The sequence below is a fragment of the Lepidochelys olivacea genome, assembly GCF_965140295.1.
Source record: "Lepidochelys olivacea isolate rLepOli2 genome assembly, chromosome: 6".
NCBI lineage: Eukaryota > Metazoa > Chordata > Testudines > Cheloniidae > Lepidochelys > Lepidochelys olivacea.
The window spans coordinates 71,907,887-71,927,455 of record NC_140416.1 but is presented as its reverse complement, the minus strand read 5'-3'; the positions used below and the strand labels follow the sequence as shown (position 1 = coordinate 71,927,455).

The 19,569-nt window shown below is 40.0% G+C and overlaps 1 protein-coding gene across 1 annotated transcript in view; it reads right to left on the bottom strand.

Moving 5' to 3' along the window:
• FMN1 (formin 1) overlaps positions 1–19,569 on the bottom strand; it is a gene marked incomplete at its 5' end in the record, with an annotated part of 373,959 nt that overhangs the window by 263,398 nt on the left and 90,992 nt on the right. Inside the window, one exon of the mRNA XM_084632400.1 lies at positions 13,541–13,725. Coding sequence (XP_084488526.1) covers positions 13,541–13,725 — 185 coding nt within the window. The remainder of the gene's footprint in view (positions 1–13,540; positions 13,726–19,569) is intronic.

Here is a 19,569-nt window from a genome sequence, read left to right as displayed (position 1 = left end):
AATGAAAGCTACAAGTTTGTAAACCTCAGCATTTCCAAGGGAAACTTTTTTATTTGTAACATATAAATAAAGCTCATGCATGCAATCTGCAAAAGTTCTCTCACATTAAGAGTAAGGTTCATTTTTATTCCTTTTTCAATTTAAGAAACTGCAAAAATTGCAAATACACGAGAAATTCCCAATTTCCTTGTCTACTTCTTCCTGCACCATGAAGAGACTTGTTAAATGTGAGACCACCCATTCACCTATTATGGATGACACAGTGGTTAATGTGCTAATGTTTCTGATACAATGATCCATAACTCACGTAGTGGTGAAGATTACAGCATAATCATGAGGTTAATTTCCACCATTCATTTCTGTGATATTAGCTTCTTCTGAAGAAAAGCCATTTGCAGATAATATACCACTGGTATGCCAAAGTTTAGAAAAAATGTAACTACAAGGCTGGTTATTGAAATAGACAATGCCCACTTCTGTGTCCTATGCACTGAGAAAGTGCACTATCAATTTATTATATTTAACTTCATGCCTAAATATTTCAAAAAATTAAGAAAGCATGAAAATAATTAGGGAAAAGTTATTTTTGAAAATGTAAAATGACAAAGTAAGAAAGTTCATAAGATCTAAAAAAAAAAAGTTGATTACACTTCTGACTTCTACTCAGGTCAGAAACAAAGCCTCCCTAACATCAAGTTGTGATGTTAAGGACTTATCTCAGGCATACACACTTTCTGAATTATATATTTGCATGCATACACACACACGCAATAGGTGGGAACCATTCCAAATGCCTTACCTTCTTTTGTGACTTAAAGGGAAACAATATAGTCTGTCTCTCCTATTGTCCATCACCTCATATGTTCTTTAAAACTTTAAAGGATTCTTTAAAAGTTTGGTCTTGTTTCTTCACTGTGCCCCCTCCTGTACCAAACCCCTCATCCCTGGCTCCACACCCAGCTGGAGCCCGCACCCCAACCCCCTGCCCCAACATGGAGCCCACACCACCGGACCAGAGCCCTCACCCCTTCCTTAACTCGGAGCTCCCTCCTGCACCCTGAACCCCTCATTTCTGGCCCCACCATGGAGCCCACACCCCCAGCCCAGAGCGGGTATCCCCTCCCACACCCCAACCCCTTGCCCCAGACTGGAGCCCCCCCCTGCACCCTGAACCCCTCATTTCTGGCCCCATCCCAGAGCCTGCACCCCGCAGCTGGAGCCCAAACCCAAATCCAACCCCTGCCCCAGCCTGCTGAAAATGAGCAAATGAGTAATGGTGGGGGGAGAGTGAGCGACAGATGGAGAGGGGATGCAGTGAGCGGGGGTGAGGCCTTGGGAAGGGGTGGGGCGGGGCAGAGCCTCGGTGAAGGGGGCGGGGTCAGGGTGTTTGGTTTGGTGTGATTAGAAAATTGGCACTCCTACACCCAGCCCTGGTGTAAATTAATCCTGCAGGGGCAGTTTTAACTTAAGCCACTGGCATAAAGTCCCACACCAGCAGAGAACTGGGCTGCCAGAGGCTCTGCCACAACCTCCCTGTGGGCCCCTTGTGCTAGGGAGAACATGCTGGTGCAGGTGGCAAAGGAGCAACCTCTACCAGTTTAGCACTGGTGGAGATTCCCCTTACATAGGAATTCTTTAGTGCAAATCTCTGAGCATTTTAAATTCACTTTGTGCTACGTAAGCAGCATGAAGTGAATTTAATGGACCAGAGACTCCAGCCCACAGTGTGTAAATTTACACCTATTTGTAGGGATAGCTCAGTGGTTTGAGCATTGGCCTGCTAAACCCAGGGTTGTGAGTTCAATCCTTGAGGGGGCCATTTAGGGATCTGGGGCAAAAATTGGGGATTGGTCCTGCTTTGAACAGGGGGTTGGACTAGACCTCCTGAGGTCCCTTCCAACCCGGATATTCAATGATTCTATGTCAAGACCCAGGACAGAGTCTTGTTTTTTTTATGTTTTCCTAATGCTTCATTTTGCCTAGACTCCCATTTTTTCTGCTGTTCCTATTGCCATGGTTGTGCTTTTCTTCTTGAAAAGGAGGACTTGTGACACCTTAGAGACTAATTTCAGAGTAGCAGCCGTGTTAGTCTGTATTCGCAAAAAGAAAAGGAGTACTTGTGGCACCTTAGAGACTAACCAATTTATTTGAGCATGAGCTTTCGTGAGCTACAGCTCACTTCATCGGATGCATTCAGTGGAAGGCACCGTAACTCATACCAATTACCGTGGGTTTCTTTGGCCTTGTCTACACTACAGAGTTTTGTTGACAAAAGGCAGCTTTTGTTGACAAAACTGTCAATGCATACAAACTGCAATGCGACTTTTGGTGGCAAAAATGCCCTGTTTTGGCAACAAAATAAAACCACCCCAACAAGAGCGATAAGATTTTTTGTCGACAAAGTGCCAGTGCAGTCACCATGCTTGATTTTATGGCTTTAATTGGCCTCCAGGATGTGTCCCACAATGCCCATCCTGACTGCTCTGGTCAGCGGTTTAAACACCACTGCCCTGCAGCCAGGTAAACAACCATCTGCCCCCCTCCCCGCTTAGAAGCCCCTGAAATTTTTGAAATTCTATTTTCTGATGGCTCAGTGTGGAGAGGTCTCATTGCATCTTCCCAGGTGATGCAAACGCTCTCCCGCTTGGACCGCTGCAGAGCTGCTGGATCTGCTCAGTATATGGAGAGAGGAGGCTGTGCAGTCCCAGCTGCATATGAGCCATAGGAATTGGGATACCTATGGGCAGATTTCTCGAGGCTTGTGTGAAAAGGGCTATGATCGGGACACACTGCAGTACAGAGTGAAGATAAAGGAGCTGAGGCAGGTGTACCATAAGATGAGGGAGGAAAACTGTCACTCGGTGCTATGCCTAAAACCTGCTGGTTCAATAAGGAGCTGGACACTATCCTTGGTGGTTACCCCACCTCCACCACCAAGAGCCCCATGGATACTTTGGGGCATCGGAAAGAGAACCTAACCCGGAGCACGAAATCATTAATGAAGAGGTGGAGTTAGACGACAAAGTGGAGCTCCTGGCGGGGTTGCCCGGTGGGATAGGCAGCCAGGAACTGTTCACCACTCCGGAGGTGTCTAGTCAATCTCAGCAGTTCCTCTCCAGTGAGCAAGAAGCAGGAGAGAAGATGCTTGATAAGTGGCTGTGACTTGTGTAGTGCGGAGGTGGATTCAGGGTATAGAAATGTACAAGGCTGGCTGTGTTTCTGTGAGCTGGACATTTCCCTGTGCAGCTAATCAATATGGCAGAACAGGGTGTTGATGTACGGCGAGATCTCATGGGAATCCTCCAGAAAGATCACTAGGAAACTCTAGGAAAGGTCTCTAGGATAAAAACAAACAAACAAAATAACAGAACACCACTAGCCATGACCTTCATCCCCCAACTAAAACCTCTCCAACGCATCATCAAGGATCTACAACCTATCCTGAAGGATGACCCAAGATCTCACAGATCTTGGGAGACAGGCCAGTCCTTGCTTACAGACAGCCCCCCAACCTGAAGCAAATACCTACCAGTAACTACACACCACACAACAAAACCACTAACCCAGGAACCTATCCTTGCAACAAAGCCCGTTGCCAACTGTGCCCACATATCTATTCAGGGGACACCATCATAGGGCCTAATCACATCAGCCACACTATCAGAGGCTCGTTCACCTGCACATCTACTGATATGATATATGCCATGATGTACCAGCAATGCCCCGCTGCCATGTACATTGGCCAAACTGAACTGTCTCTACGTAAAAGAATAAATGGACACAAATCAGACGTCAAGAATTATAACATTCAAAAACCAGTCAGAGAACACTTCAATCTCTTTGGTCACTCAATTACAGACCTAAAAGTTGCAGTTCTTCAACAAAAAAACTTCAAAAACAGACTCCAACGAGAGACTGCTGAATTGGAATTAATTTGCAAACTGGATACAATTAACTGAGGCTTGAATAGAGACTTGGAGTGGATGGGTCATTACACAAAGTAAAACTATTTCCCCATGTTTACCCCTTCCCCCCCCACCCCACTGTTCCTCAGATGTTCTTGTCAACTGCTGGAAATGGCCCACCTTGATCATCACTACAAAAGGTCTTCCCCTCCCCGCCACCGCTCCCCTGCTGGTAATAGCTCACCTTACCTGATCACTCTTGTTACAGTGTGTATGGTAACACCCATTGTTTCAAGTTCTCTGTGTATATAAATCTCCCCACTGTATTTTCCACTACATGTATCCAATGAAGTGAGCTGTAGCTCACAAAAGCTTATGCTTAAATAAATTTGTTAGTCTCGAAGGTGCCACAAGTACTCCTTTTCTTTTTGCAGATACAGACTAACATGGCTGCTACTCTGAAACCGGTCTCTAGGATAGGATCTCCAGGACAGGTACCTCTAGGATCTCTAGGTTAGGTACCCACAGTGCATTGCTCACACTGTTGATGATAGTGCCCCAACTGCGGATGTGCTCTGCCGACGGAGGGAGCGAGTGTGAACATGCAATACTGATTTTTGTTATAGCGCTTTTTGAGTGTTGACATAACTTTTGTCGACAAAAGCTCTGTAGTGTAGACAAGGCCTTTTAAATAATTGGTCTGATGGATTCTTTGCTACGAGTCTGGCCCATAAACTATTTCAAGCTGCCCTATTCAAACCAAGCTCACTCATCCATATTGTACCAGACTATTATCCTTGTATTAATATTAAATAGCACTTCCATGTCTGCTGCAAATACTATGTAATCTAGGAATATTGACTGATCTGCAATAATATGATGAATACTTTATGTGGTCTGATTATTGAGATAGTCACTGTATGTCTACACTGGATTATTGGGTTTTCCTGTATGAATGTATTGGTTTAGTTTAACAGGAGGCTGATGGAAAAACAAGTAGGAAGGCAACACAACAGATCTTGATAAATAGCCTCCCAAGAAACACTTGGGGTGAGTACAAAGCAATGGCTGAGCTATTAACAATGAAGACCTTACTTCCAGGCTCCAGCCCAAAGTTACACAGCTGTTTTGCCAAGGCTGGCAGCCTGGGGATCAAAGGAAAACTAAATGGTTAAATTGACAGGTTTCAGAGTAGCAGCCGTGTTAGTCTGTATCCGCAAAAAGAAAAGGAGTACTTGTGGCACCTTAGAGACTAACCAATTTATTTGAGCATAAGCTTTCGTGAGCTACAGCCCACTTCATCGGATGCATTCCACTCAATGCATCCGATGAAGTGTGAAGTGAGCTGTAGCTCACGAAAGCTTATGCTCAAATAAATTGGTTAGTGTCTAAGGGGCCACAAGTACTCCTTTTCTTTAAATGGTTAAAAAGATTTTTTGGAGAGAGGGAGGGCGGAGTTGAGTGAGTGAGCAGTTCCTGCAGGAACAGACCTGGGCACAGAGGCAAGTCCTGTGAGAGTATCTGAAGGAGCTGAGGCCCACCCAAGCTTCCAGGGGATGGTAAGTTTTAGGGAAGACAGCTGAACAGTAGGCATTATTTATAGTTTTAAGATCTCTTTCTCTGAAATGCTTTGCAAAGCAACATATTGTTTATTTAAGAAGGCTGCTTGGTCACTTGGTGCCATTGGAAAGAGCTTCTGAGGAGCAGAACTGCAGATACTGACTATAACTTGGGCCTGCTAAAGTAATCACAGTTAGTACTAGGGGACTGCAACCCAAGGCCCAGTCTGAATGGGGGAGAATCACATGATTCCACCCCAAGAAAGGTGAAGGTAGAGAGGCTTGTCACCTGCGAGGGTACAATCAAGGACAGCAGGTGCAGATCAAGGTGTAATTAGCCCAGTAGCAGTGACAGCACTCATTTGCAGTGAAGATAAGGAGGTTTTATGACCTATTGTTAATATGTATTCCAGATAAATTGTAGACTTATACAATAAAGACTTTGTGTCCAGCTGTCAGAATTGGAGCAGTGAAAAAAGGGAGTGAAATAGTGTATTGCACAAATGGCAATACCTTGTGATGAGCCAGATCCAATCCCTACAGAAGCAGCTGCTCTTCTAGAGAAAGGTACCTAGCAAACAACACTGGTTTACAATTTGCCTTTGTTTTCCTGATGATGTGCTTCAGGAAGTGAAAATCTCCTTATCCCAAAGCCATCAGGACCTCAGCCTGAGGGAAGGAGCCCAACTTTGTATCCACTACTGGGAAAAATATCCCAAGACCCAGGTACTCTACAACCAATTCAAGGTTACCACACAACCTACAGGCTACTCAGTTTACCCATCCATGGCCTCATACAAAACTTCCACAATCCATTCAGGTTTCAAAATCAGTCACCTCAAACAAGGAGACAGAATCATTGGTAAAAAAACAAGCACTCCTATCTATTGGATAAGGGGTGTGTGTGTGTGTGTGTGTGAATAAACCAAAGATACCATCATGCAGTGAGAAAAGAATGGGATTGAGTTGAGATACAGGAGTTTTAATACTGAGGGAATCAATCTCCTGCGAAACATCCTCTAACAGAACTCGCTACTGACCCTGGACTCAGAGGGTGCATGTTTCTCAGTACCCCTCTATAAATAGCTACAGTTTCTCTAAGAAGAACAGGCTATGGCAATTTACAAATCCTGCCACCCGGTTCTGCCCTGACCTATCTTCAGCTCCCTAATTCTTCAAAAAAAGCTCTTGAAATCAGTGGTAGCAACTGTCAGAACCAGGAGGAGTCGACATACTAATTATACCACAGAAAAAACATTCATGACAACTGAAAGTACATTTAATAATCCACATCCTTTGTGACCTACATTTAAATCACAGATGGAAGTTACACACCCCTCCCATTACCCTCTCAGGGACAGAATTCTTGAAGTACATAATGCCTTCCCTGGGGAGAGAGTCTTAAAACACATAATAAAAGACACAAAGAAAATAACCCTTCCCTCAGGGATTTAAACCAGGGTCCTAGACTTTCTGTCAGAAACAGTTCAGGTGACATTCCCAGATCCTTTCTGTTACCAGAACCACAGATTAATGGGATGGACATGAACACATAGGCTAGTCTACAACCATATGGTAATACTATACAGGAAGCTAAGGAGGAATTTCAATGTGGCTCCAATGCATGGGGATTTGGAAGGAGAAGAGTTTGAATCATCTCTTGAAAATGATTACACAATTAGAGGCCAATTACTTGTTCTACAGAGGGCAAGCCATCATCAGAAAATAATGATTTCCATAGCAATGCCTTTTTGATTTGTTTATCACCAAAATAAAAAAGGATGATGCTGGTTGTGTGTTCTCTTCTGCTTAGACAAGGGCTCAGCAGTCAGATACAACAAAAGGTTGAAGTTCTGCATTTTAACTTGCTGACAAAAACCACCAAGGACTGTGGGGATGACTGTAGCCTATCACATCAATTATCCAGGAAGATAGAATGCACATGTGCGGTAGACTCAAATAATCCAACACTCAAAACAAAAGTGTTTAAATGGTTATAGCAAACTGCACACACAGACCAATTCATTTTCTGCCTTAGTCACCAACTGGAAAAAAATTCTTTGGGGACTCATATGTGAGTAATGAACTCATGTCATAACAATATGATTATGATGAAGGATTTTAGTGTTCATAATCCCAGAATAGATTAAACTGATTTTTAAAGACTTTGCCTCCCTTTCTCGCTGCTCCTTAGATATCACTACAGGGCAGAACTAAGTTGTCTTTTCTGAGCATTTCCATACCTTAGATTTGTTTTAATTTTAATCTTAACTCTAATTTTTCTGGTTTTATAAATGCTTATTTTTGAGAAATTTACGGTTACCCTGTAATGGATTTTACCCTAGAATACTTTCAATTTCTAACACATCAGGCCTCTTCCACAGCTTTCAGAAGGAACTAATATGGTGCATATACAGCCTCCACCACAGTAGTACATAAATTTATGAAGGAATTTGGGGTCCCTAAAACAAAAACTGCCCTTAAAGCAGATTGGTGAGAATGTGATGGCTAGTAGTCCTAATGAAATCTGTATCCCCATGCTACTACACAGGTAAATACAATAATTCTTACTTTCTGTTTACCAATTAGGTCATTAAACTAAAAACTACATAGGTCATTAAACATTTACAAATCAATGATTTCAGCAGTGTATCTCAAAAAAGAAGTTACGTATTTGGCTCAAATCCCAACTGTGAGATTTAACAAAAGGTGTGAAGGAGTCACACACACACACACACACACACAGAGTGCTAGATAAACCACATAATGGGATCTGGACAAAGTGCACCATTCCTATGCAAATGATTAGGAACTACAAAAGTAACCTCACCCTGAAAGAGCTACCAGCCAAACTGCTTGCACTTCTGTGTCATATCCTTAAAGAGCAGAAGTTAAAATCAAATATGTTACACAACACAGGGACCAATTTCATCTTAACTGGGTGTTCTTTAGTTGGGAGGATCAAAATAGCCTCTTGCTGAGTCATTTACTCAGCCATTAACCCAGAACAGAGTTATGTCCATCCGCATACTTTAACAGATATAAATGATTGTTTGCTGGGTCAAGAGTCATGGTTTAAAAAAAAAAAGAGGCAGGCAGAGAGAGAGAGACTGAGCTCACAACCCTGGATCCACACAGTATATGATTCCAAGTATATCCGAGATGATGAGAGACATTTCAAGGTTGCAGCAGTGAGGCAAACATAGGAACAAAGGAGCATGGGAAATGGGATGACGACACTGAAGATCCATTTGTTAACAGAAGTCTTAGTGAAAGCTATAAAAGTTAATATTTATTTTTGCTGCTTTTCTAGAGCAATAGTAGACAATTAGAATAGCACTGGAATAATGTAGTTTACATCCTTGTTTGGACTGCTGTTGGATTCAGTGCTTTTAAGGTTTTATCCTTTATTCAATGACAGCCTGCAGCCCCTCAATTTTTGGAAGTTTGTAAGTGTCAGAGTAATCTCAGTTTTTATGTTTGATTAAAAAAACATTGATATTGTAAATAAATGGTTAGAGTTGAAAAGCTTATCAAGAATTTTTCCTATAAATAAATTAGAAATTATTCTCTTTCCATTCCCTTATGCAGCCACTCAGAGCTAGCCAATCAACAGCTGTAGGTCTCAACTATATAGGACCCGGGGATTAATTTATAAGTGTGTAGGTACTGATGTTGTTAGGACCACCAGATGGCTGCCTGTACCTATTGAAGTCCTGGGGGTGGGCAGGCGCAAGCCCATCCAGATCTGAAGGTCTCTCCCCCAGCCTAAAGGGGAGGAGCTACTGAACCCAAGGATCAAGTGAGTTCGGGGTACAACTAATGATGAACAGGGACAGGAGTGCAGGTCACAGGGTCATAAGCAGGAAGCCTGAGGGGGACACTAAGCAGAGAACCCCAGATAGTGCCCACTGCTCCTCAAAGGTGTCTAGGGAGCCAGGGAATGCACGATGGCTGCCTGTAGCTGAGTCAACACTGTAGCTCCACTGAGAGATGGATCTGGCCACAAGGGGAACTCAACAGCATGAGAGGCTACTGAGTTAAACCTAGATTACTCCTGTATACTAATATGGGCACTGACACGGATTATCTGTGGCTCAGTCAAATCATTTCATTCTCCTACTTTAAGTTCTCCATTTGTAAAATTAGGATAATACACCATGCCACACAATGATGTTGACAAGATTAGTTAATGTTTGGGATGTCCTAAAAATTATTATGAAAGGTACACAAACACAAAATGGAATACAGGTTAGAGCAGGGGTAAGCAACCTTCGGCATGCGGTCCATTCGGGTAATCCGCTGGCAGGCCGTGAGACATTTTGTTTATGTTGACCATCCGCAGGCATGGCCCCCTGCAGCTCCCATTGGCCGAGAATAGCAAACCATGGCCACTGTGGGCCGTGCCTGCGGATGGTCAACACAAACAAAATGTGTCGCAGCCCACCAGCGGATTACCCTGATGGGCCACGTGCCGAAGGTTTCCAACCCCTGGATTAGAGCAATGGTGAGAGGCAGAATGGACTAGTGAATTGGACACCAGATTGGGACCAAGCAGACTTGGATTCTAGTTGTTGCTCTACTATGTTCCATGAACTTCATTTCCTCTCTATGTGCTTTTCTTCCCTATCCCACCTTTTGTTGGTCTTTTCTTTTAAGACTGTAAACTCTCCAGGGCAGGGAATTTTTCTTATTCTACCTAGCACTCTAGAGCCCTAATCTTAGTTGGAACCTCTAGATGCTCCCACAATACAAATAAATCATAATATAAGAAAAAGGGAGTAAATGAGTTCAATGGGGAAAAGAGTGAAAGAACAGTAAATTCCTACTTGTGAAAACACTAGCTATTAACATTTATCTTTCACTTAAAAGAGGCAAAACACACTCATAACAGGGGCAGTAAAGTTCATGAATGTCTTTTTCTTCAGAAGTCAATACATAACCAGCAGTCTGATTAACACTTACATTTGTATAGGGGATGCATTAAAAAAAGGCAATTCATTACTGGAACAAAACACCCATAAGGTGCTGACCATACCAAGAATAATTATGTTTTTAGGATTTTAGGGCTGTGAGTGACCTCAGCTCCCACTGATTAGTGAGCTATGAGTTATTGTATAAGTGCTAACGTTTCAGAAAGTGAAGTAGCCGCCAGGAGGACAACCACTTTAGGTTTGATTTTGACCAACAGAGAACAATTGGTAGCAAATCTGGTGGAAGACAATTTGGGTGCAAGTGCTCATGAAACGATGATTTTATGATTCTGAGAAAAGGAAGGGATGAGAGCAGCAGAATAAGGACAATGGACTTCAAAAAAGAAGATTAACTCAGAATTGGTAGGTAGGGTCCCATGGGAAGAAAATCCAATTTCCTTCTTTGACAGGGTTACTGGACTACTGGATGGGGGAAGCAGTAGATGTGATATATCTTGATTTTCGTAAGGATTTTGATACAGTCCCACATGACATTCTCATAAGCAAGGAAATGTGGTCTAGATGAAATTATTATAAGGTGGGTGTCCAAACTGGTTGAAAGACCATACCTAAAGGATAGATATCAATGGATTGCTGTTCAACTGAGAAGGCATGTCTAGTTGGGGCTCCCAGGGGTTAGTCAATATTCTGTTCAATATTTTCATTAATGACATGGATAATGGAGTGTAGCGTATGCTTATAAAATTTACAGATGAAACCAATCAGAGAGGGGTTGCAAGCACTTTGAAGGACAGGATTAGAATTCAAAATGACCTTGACAAATTGGAAAATTGTTCTGAATTCAACAAGATGAAATTCAATAAAGTTAAATGCAAAGTATTTCATTTAGGAAGGAAAAATAAAATGCACAACTGCAAAATGGGCACTAGCTGGGTAGGTGGTAGTATTGCTAAATAGGATTTAGGGGTTATAGTGAATCACAAATTCAATGTGTGTCAACAATGTGATGCAGCTTGGAAAAAAAAGTAAATATGATTCTGGGTGTTGACAGGACTGTTGTATGTATAAACATGGGAGGTAATTGTCCTGCTCTACTCAGTTGGAGTACTTTGTCCAGTTCTGGAAGCCACACTTTAGGAAAGATGTGGACATATTTGAGGGAGTCCAAAGGAGAGCAACAAAAATGAGACAAGGGTTAGAAAGCCAGACTTAAGAGGAAATTTTAAAAACCTGGGAATGTTAGTCTTGAGAAAAGAAGACTGAGGGGGGACATGATAGCAGTCCTCAAATATGTTAAATATATTGAGAACTTTGATCAATTGTTCTCCACGTACACTGAAGGAAGGGCAAGAAGTAATGGGCTTTATCTACAGCGAGAGAGATTTAGGTTAATTATTAGGAAACCTTTCTAATTATAATGATAATTAAGAACTACAGGCTTCCAAAAGAGGTTGTGGAATCTCCAACTCTAGAGGTTTTTAAAAAACAGGTTGGACAGACACCTGCCAGGGATGTTTTAGGTTTACTTGGTCCTGCCTCAGCACAGGGGTCTGGACATGACGACTGCTTGAGATCCATTTCAGCCCTACATTTCCATGATTCTGTACTTTATAAACTTTTTTTTAAAAAACCCAGACACTATGGAATTGAGTCCCTACAAAGAGAAGCATAATGGAAATAAGAGCAATGCCTTCTTAGAGGCAGAAGTAATGCACTGAGAAGTATTTCTCACCAGTAAGGTACATGTTGGCACCTGTTTTAAGTATCTTTTTACTCTGAGATATGATACTGAATAAATGGCAGCATGGGGTTCCATGTTTAATTGTTTTCAATATTTTCTACATCAGACACAATTACTTCACAAGTCTGTGTAACTGAAAACCCTGCAAACTCAAACTGTGATCTGAAGGTAAAGATGAGATCTTCTGATTCATCAAAACAAATAAAGATTTTGCATTTTGCTTTTGATACTCAAGACAGAGCAGAATCCATCTCAATTTCCCATAGCTACTTTGCCTGCTCAGGACTAACAGAATAAAAAAAAAAAACATATTTATTCAGTAACTAAAGCATGTAAGACTTGCAGTGCACACAGGGACTGGATCTGTTGTGTAAAAAAGGTGCTATTTTGACGTTCACTATGGTGACCATCACCACACTTTAGGGGATAATCACTTAGATTGAGAGTCTTTTGAAAATAGTTGTATGAACACTTCTTTTTTCCTTGACAGCAACAGAGGGAAACCAAACTTTTATAGAGTGGCTAACAAGCTCTCTAAAGAGAGAATTTTGTTTGTTTGTTTTTTAACAAAAAAGGTGATGCAAGATTAAGAAAAGATGGAAACAAACTACTTTACTGTCAGATTTCCCATATTAATTCAAATTACTGTGGTCAATTAATTTTAATTTGAAATATCCCCTACTGTATATGAAGGCTTTATATGCATGTGCAATTTTTGAACCATGGATTGACTTCTCCCTGTTGCAGCATCCATTTGCAGCAGTAGAAGCAGACAAGGACCAAAACCAATCCATTCCATCCTAGTTGTTTTTCATTTCAAGAAATTATCTAAAGAATATTCCAAAAATGCTAGTGTGAGATGTAATTTATGTATGTACTATCACAGTAGCACAACAACAGTCAAAATAGTTATTTTAACAAATTAAGTGAGGGTGAGATGGACAAAAAGCTACAATTAAAAACAGTTCAAAGATAAAATACCAGATGAGCTCAAGTTCAGTGATATAATAGACTGAATTATTCTAAATCAATTCTAGTATCTCTGCCAATAGACGTCACTGTTACACATTGTTTTGTTTCAAGCATTACTACATACTGAATCAGTAACGAATAGCTGCTAGAAAAGGTTTAACAAAAAAATTACCGTAATTTTGTTATATATTTCAACCTAGCAAATGTGCATGCTCTATACTGTCTTCCCCTCCTCCCTTGGAGGAGTATTTGCATTTCCTGAAAACTCAATGGCCTTGCAGCTAACTGGAAGTCATACTCCAGCCTAAAACAAGAAGTTTGTTTTAGATCATTTGGAACCTATTTGTAATAAAAAACTAATGCGTTCATTAAGTGCCTGTTGGTCAAAAACCAGTATGAACCTACCCTGTCTTTCAGAGAACTACTTACATTCAGGTCGAGGCTCAGATGCAATATATTTCTGTTGACTCTTTCTCCCTCATTATAATCTGCAAATGGCACAGATTGTCCCAACCTGCAACCCAAAACCGAGACATCTTCATCTCTGTTTGTGACATCTATATTAGTTGGTTGTTCAGTGAAGCCATCCTTCAAAGCAGTCTCTGCTGGAATACCTACAAGATTTTAACAAAAAGAAAAGAATTATCCACATCAATGAGAACTCTATTGAGTATAATTAGGGACACCCCCCCCCCCAAGTTCCCATGGCACTTAGGCAAAGATGACTTTGTCCAATGTTGTACCAACATACACTAGTCCTTAAAACCAAAATGGCTTAAAAAGTATAAATAGATGGTTTTTAATCCACAGTGACTTGTTCCGTGGAACAAGGAAAAATATACATTATATATATATATATATATATATATATATATACACACATTATATATAAGTTATAATACTTCTAATGTCAAAGCAATTACTGTAATTTTGCCACAGATCTGGTCCTAAACATGTACAGTAGTACAGGTAGTATTCTTTTTCTGTTAGCTTACTGTGATTTTCAGTGTACAATGGTTCCTATTCCCATCCTTCAAACGGCAAAAGCAATAAATCTAACAAAGTGAGTGAATCCTTCAAAGCATGAACATTTTGAATGATGTATATAGACACACACAGTCTGCCTTTTCTTGTAACTTTACCATAGGTGTGCATGCACACGCATACACTGCACAACAATCTCCACAATATTCTGATGGAAATATGCATGCTAAACAAACTTTGTTAACAGTTTGCTGCTATACATCATCATTTTGCAGATGACTTATGACTATACATGTAACTGTACACTTTTAATTTAATTTTTGACATCTTAACGTGAAACACTGAGGCCGACATTTTCAAACTTGGTTGCATGAAGTTAAACTTAAATCCATATTTAGGCACCTAAATAAATATCCTAAGTTTTCAGTAACTTCAGGACAACACCGGAGCAATACCCAAATCTATATAAAATGCATTTAAATCAGAATATGATGATAATTCAAATAATTGATGTAACATCTAATTAAATGGCAAGCAACCATCAGTGTGGTGGCCAGCAAGAAGGTTAACATTTTCAGAAAACGTGAATGTCTAATCCAATGAAGAGGTTTTATCCTAAGATACTGCAGTTTAGTGTAATTAAGTGAAATGTGATTGAATTTAATTTTCTTGCCAAGAGAACTAATGCTTAGCCTACAGTGTACACAATTTCTGGCCTTCAAGTCCAAAGCCAGCCTAATTTTATTAAAACCATCACCATATATGTTGCAGATATTAAGTTATCCAACGTTAGATTATTTAAAAAATAAGACATTTATAAATTAGATATAAAATTTGCTCCTGGCATAAATTTGGCCTACCATGCAGTGATGGGTTGCACCCCCTCTCCAGGGTGCCCTTGATATACTGGGGTACCACTGATCCTGCCCGTTTCACAAGCCTGGGATCCCTCACCCTATCCTGCTGAGCCAGACTCTCAAGCCTCCTCCAGCACACATACAGATAGGGACACGCACAGTTGCAGAAAAACAGACACTGAAATCAGCTCTGCGTAGGAAGACTCAGCTCAGGAATTGCCCAGCACTCAAGTGCACATCCCCTCTGGAGAGTAAACCTAAAATCGTATTGTTTTGCGCTGCCCAGAAATCTGTACAGTGTAAGCTCGTAAAAATCACCCCCTTCCTCAATGTAGAGAAAGATATTCACAGCTTTTTTCCCCCCAGTTATGAATTGCACAAACTGGTTTAAAGAAAACAAAACAAGTTTATTAACTACAAAGGATAGATTTTAACTGATTATACGGGATAGCAAACAGATCAAAGCAGATCCCTGAGCAAATAAAGCAAACATGCAAACTAAGTTTAATACATTAAAGAAACTGGTTACAGGTAGTAATTTCTTACCCTAAATGTTGTTTTAGGCATTCCTTTCACAGGCCAGACACCTTTTCCAGCCCAGGCTCAGCTCTTCACCCACCCTGCCCCCAGTCCTTGTTTCTTAGATATTCTCCACAGTCATCCTGGGCGGGGATTCAATGAAGAAGGAGCTCTGAGTAACTCACTTCCCTGCCTTAAATAGGATTTACATATGGCAGGAATCCTTTGTTTCCCAGTTTGATCCCCACCCCCTATTACTGGAAATATACGAGGAGGCCAAGATAGGGTCCAGTACCAGGTGACAAGATCACGTGACCCTGCAGTGTCAAAGCAGCATCCCAGAAAGCTTCTCAGGAAGGTGAAGATTAACATTTCCAAAATCCCATTGTTCTCCCTGATGGTTCATTGACTAACCAGCCAGACTAATTGCATTTAGTCTGGTGGGTGTTCCCCAGGTGCAGACACTTTTGTAATTGATACATAGTTAATATTCCTAACTTCAGATGCAGAAATAATACATGCATACAAATAGGATTATCACATTCAGCAAATCCTAACCTTTCCAATGATATCTCACATGACCCATCTTGCACAACATACATCTTAGTAATGCCATATTCATATCCTAAGCATATTTCTATGAAGAATATGGGGCGTAGTGTCACACATGCCACAGCAGCTAATTTCACGTACAGAATCTAATTGCATGGACACATGGAGCCAAGGATTACAGTTGACTATAATGGCCAGAAAAAATCTTCAACTTTGTGGAAGGTAAAAGATTTAGAACAAGGTTGTGGACTTATACATCCAAAATCTGCTTATTCAAGCGCATAAATATAGATTTATCTGATACAGGCTCCAATAAGTCAATCCACTTACAGTGAGACACAGTCAGGAGTTTTCATAGATGGCCATTAAATTTTGATTGTTTCAGAGAAATGAATGTAGCAACAGTAAAATCCAAACATTTTAATATATCTAATTTTATTCTCCATCTACTGCCTTCCTTCTTACATTAACATTAAAATATTGCATAAAGATGCTGAGGATTTAACTACAGTCACAAAGCAAGTGCATTGTCTGGTTCCTTCCACAAATACAGCTAACAATAATAAAGTCCACATCTTCGATGATCGATAAGAGTATGATTTAACAGAGATCTCTACACAGCTAGGAACCATTTAGGGGATAGCAGTTGTTGTCTGGTCAATAGTTTAAAAAAAAAAAAAAGACCCCATCAAGCTTCACAGTTAGCTGCAGCTTGACTATATAAAATAAATCATACTTCAAAGAGAAGTGAAAGAGATCTACCTTTCCTAAATGAGTGCAACCTAGTGTGTAAAAACTGTAAAACCTCCAACTGTATAACCACTACATCAAGAGAGAGAACATTTAACTCAGATGACTAAAGTTAGGAACCTAAATCCATATTTACATACCTAAATAAGTGGCCTGATTTTCAAAAGTCATGCACACTTTTAACTAATAATGAAGTCACTTTGAACTTGGGAACTGTGAACATTCCATCTCTCTGAAAACCAGGCCACTTATTTAGATGATAAAAATATGTATTAATTCCTAATTTTAAATGTCCATGCTTGAATATTTTGACCCTATAGATTAGGAAGAAACTCTTCTTAATGCCCCATTTCTATTTGTACCTATTTGGAGAGCTGTGCACTGAAATCAATGTATCATATATAGATACAACTAAGGCCTGTTCAACGCTAAAGAGTTAGGTCAATGTAAGGCAGCTTACCAATGTAAGTGAACGACATAACTCTACTTCCACGAGAGGCACAGAGATTATGTTGGTGCAGTTAAGGCTATGGAGTGTCCTCATAGACAATGCAGGTTACTTACATCATCTGTTGGCTGTCATTCTTGTCAATTTCACGGCTCCAAGCTGGAGCCGAGAAATTCACAAGAAAGCCGCTCCCATCCAGGCTCTCAGCAGGGAATGGGGAGCTGAGGGCAATGGTGGAGGGAGCTGGGCTCCCAGTGGGAAACTGTGCACAGAGCTGAGAGCCTGAGCTCTCAGCCCCCCACACTACCCCTCTTAAGTCAATAGAAGCGCTCCTGGTGAGGATGCGCAACACCGACAGAAGGAGGGTAGTTTTGACATGAACCACTGCAGTAATTACTGCAGTGGCTGTAAGTCAACCTAACATAGGACAACTTAAGTTTGTAGTATAGACATGCCATAAGTGTACTGAGGATGGAGTTCCACAACTGAGTTTCCTTCTTTCATGAGTTATTTAAAACTGTCACAGTTACTAAATTTATTTTTTTACTTTTTTAAAAAAGTATGTTTTAAAAATATTTAGACTTCAGTTCTCAAAGCATTATTTGAATATTAAACAATATTCTTCTACATTTTTCAATTGAAATTCGAGTGTTCAGGATACACTAGATATAAAACAAAAAACTAATATCATAATATTTTGTTGTAATGTAGCAGCTCATGTTCAGAATGTAAAAATACCTGTAACAAATAAAACGGATCCTATTCTCCTTTTCCTTTTGCATTACACACATGTTTAGATTAAATATGCATACTGCCTGAGTCCATATATAAAAGAACAATCAACTACAGTTTTTCACATTAATAGACTTTGAAATTAAGTCTCATGAACAGGAGAGACCAAATGTATGTAGTATTCTACAATGGAGTTATAGTCAGAACAAACACACATATTATTAGTAGCATGTGGTTTTGATTGATTAATGAGCCCTGCTCACTATCACAACTAAGACTCAAAATAAGACTCTTATAGCCAAAGATAGAAATTCTAATTAGATTACCAAAATGGAAACATACTAATGGTAATGTATTTAATTCACCTAAACTGAAAGACTTTCTGCATACCTGACCCAATTGTGTTAAGACATTCAGGTTCTAGACAGCACTATTACAGGACCAGATTGTAACCTGGATTTGCTGGGCTTAAAACCAAATATATATGCTGAGTCAAGGTGTTTTAGATACCTTCAGTGTATCTTAGATGTAATTATGTGTTTATATATTTAATAAAGCACCTTTCTCGAATGGTATCCCAATACCCAATATGTACAATGAAAACAAGTCTTGTTCTCCCTGATGTTAATATACTTTTCACTATGATATTTTAAAAACTACAGATAAGAAATGTGAATATTTTACGTTATGTAGTCATTTATTTTTACCAAGTGCATACATAGGTTTTCAGAGCTGTACCAATTCTTTTTCACTGAATAATTAGTAATTAGATAGCAAAACCCTGCAGTAGTTTCAACCAAATAAAAAGAAAAGGAGTACTAGTGGCACCTTAGAGACTAACCGATTTATTTGAGCATAAGCTTTCATGAGCTACAGCTCACTTCATCGGATGCATTCCGATGAAGTGAGCTGTAGCTCACGAAAGCTTATGGTCAAATAAATTGGTTAGTCTCTAAGGTGCCACTATACTCCTTTTCTTTTTGCGAATACAGACTAACACGGCTGCTACTCTGAAACCAAATAAAGTTATTCAGAGTCAGACCTAATGTAAACATTGGCAATTAGAAAAATTATTAGCATATTTTAAATACAAGCATTTTGCATTTTCAAGTCTGTTGAGTTATGCACTCTTGAGATGGAAATAAAAATATTTTAAAAATTGTAAAGTTAAATGCTTGAGACACGGAAGGAATGAACAGGTACAAAACACCAACCAGAGAATGAAAATTTTGCATCATCCTGAGTGAAAGAACTGGAATGATTGGACTTATTTTTATGAATCTGCATGTAATATCAGAGGTTAGTTTAAATCAGATTGTGTTAAATAACGCTGTATTAAGCGGAGAACGCACAGATTTAGATTTCAAGTAGAAAGTTGCTTATAAGAGCTACCTGAAGTTAATTAACATTCTCTGTCTAGATAAGATTTGCAAATAACTTTGCCATCCTTTATACAATATATTCTAAAGACAAATGCTTTTTCCTACAAAACATTAGTGATAAACAATATTCAAATTGCATCTCTTACGTTTCATAACAGTGTAACTGACATGGTACTGTATAATGCAAAAGAGGAAAGAAGAGTGTACTGTCCTCGGCTCAGATGCTGCATAGGT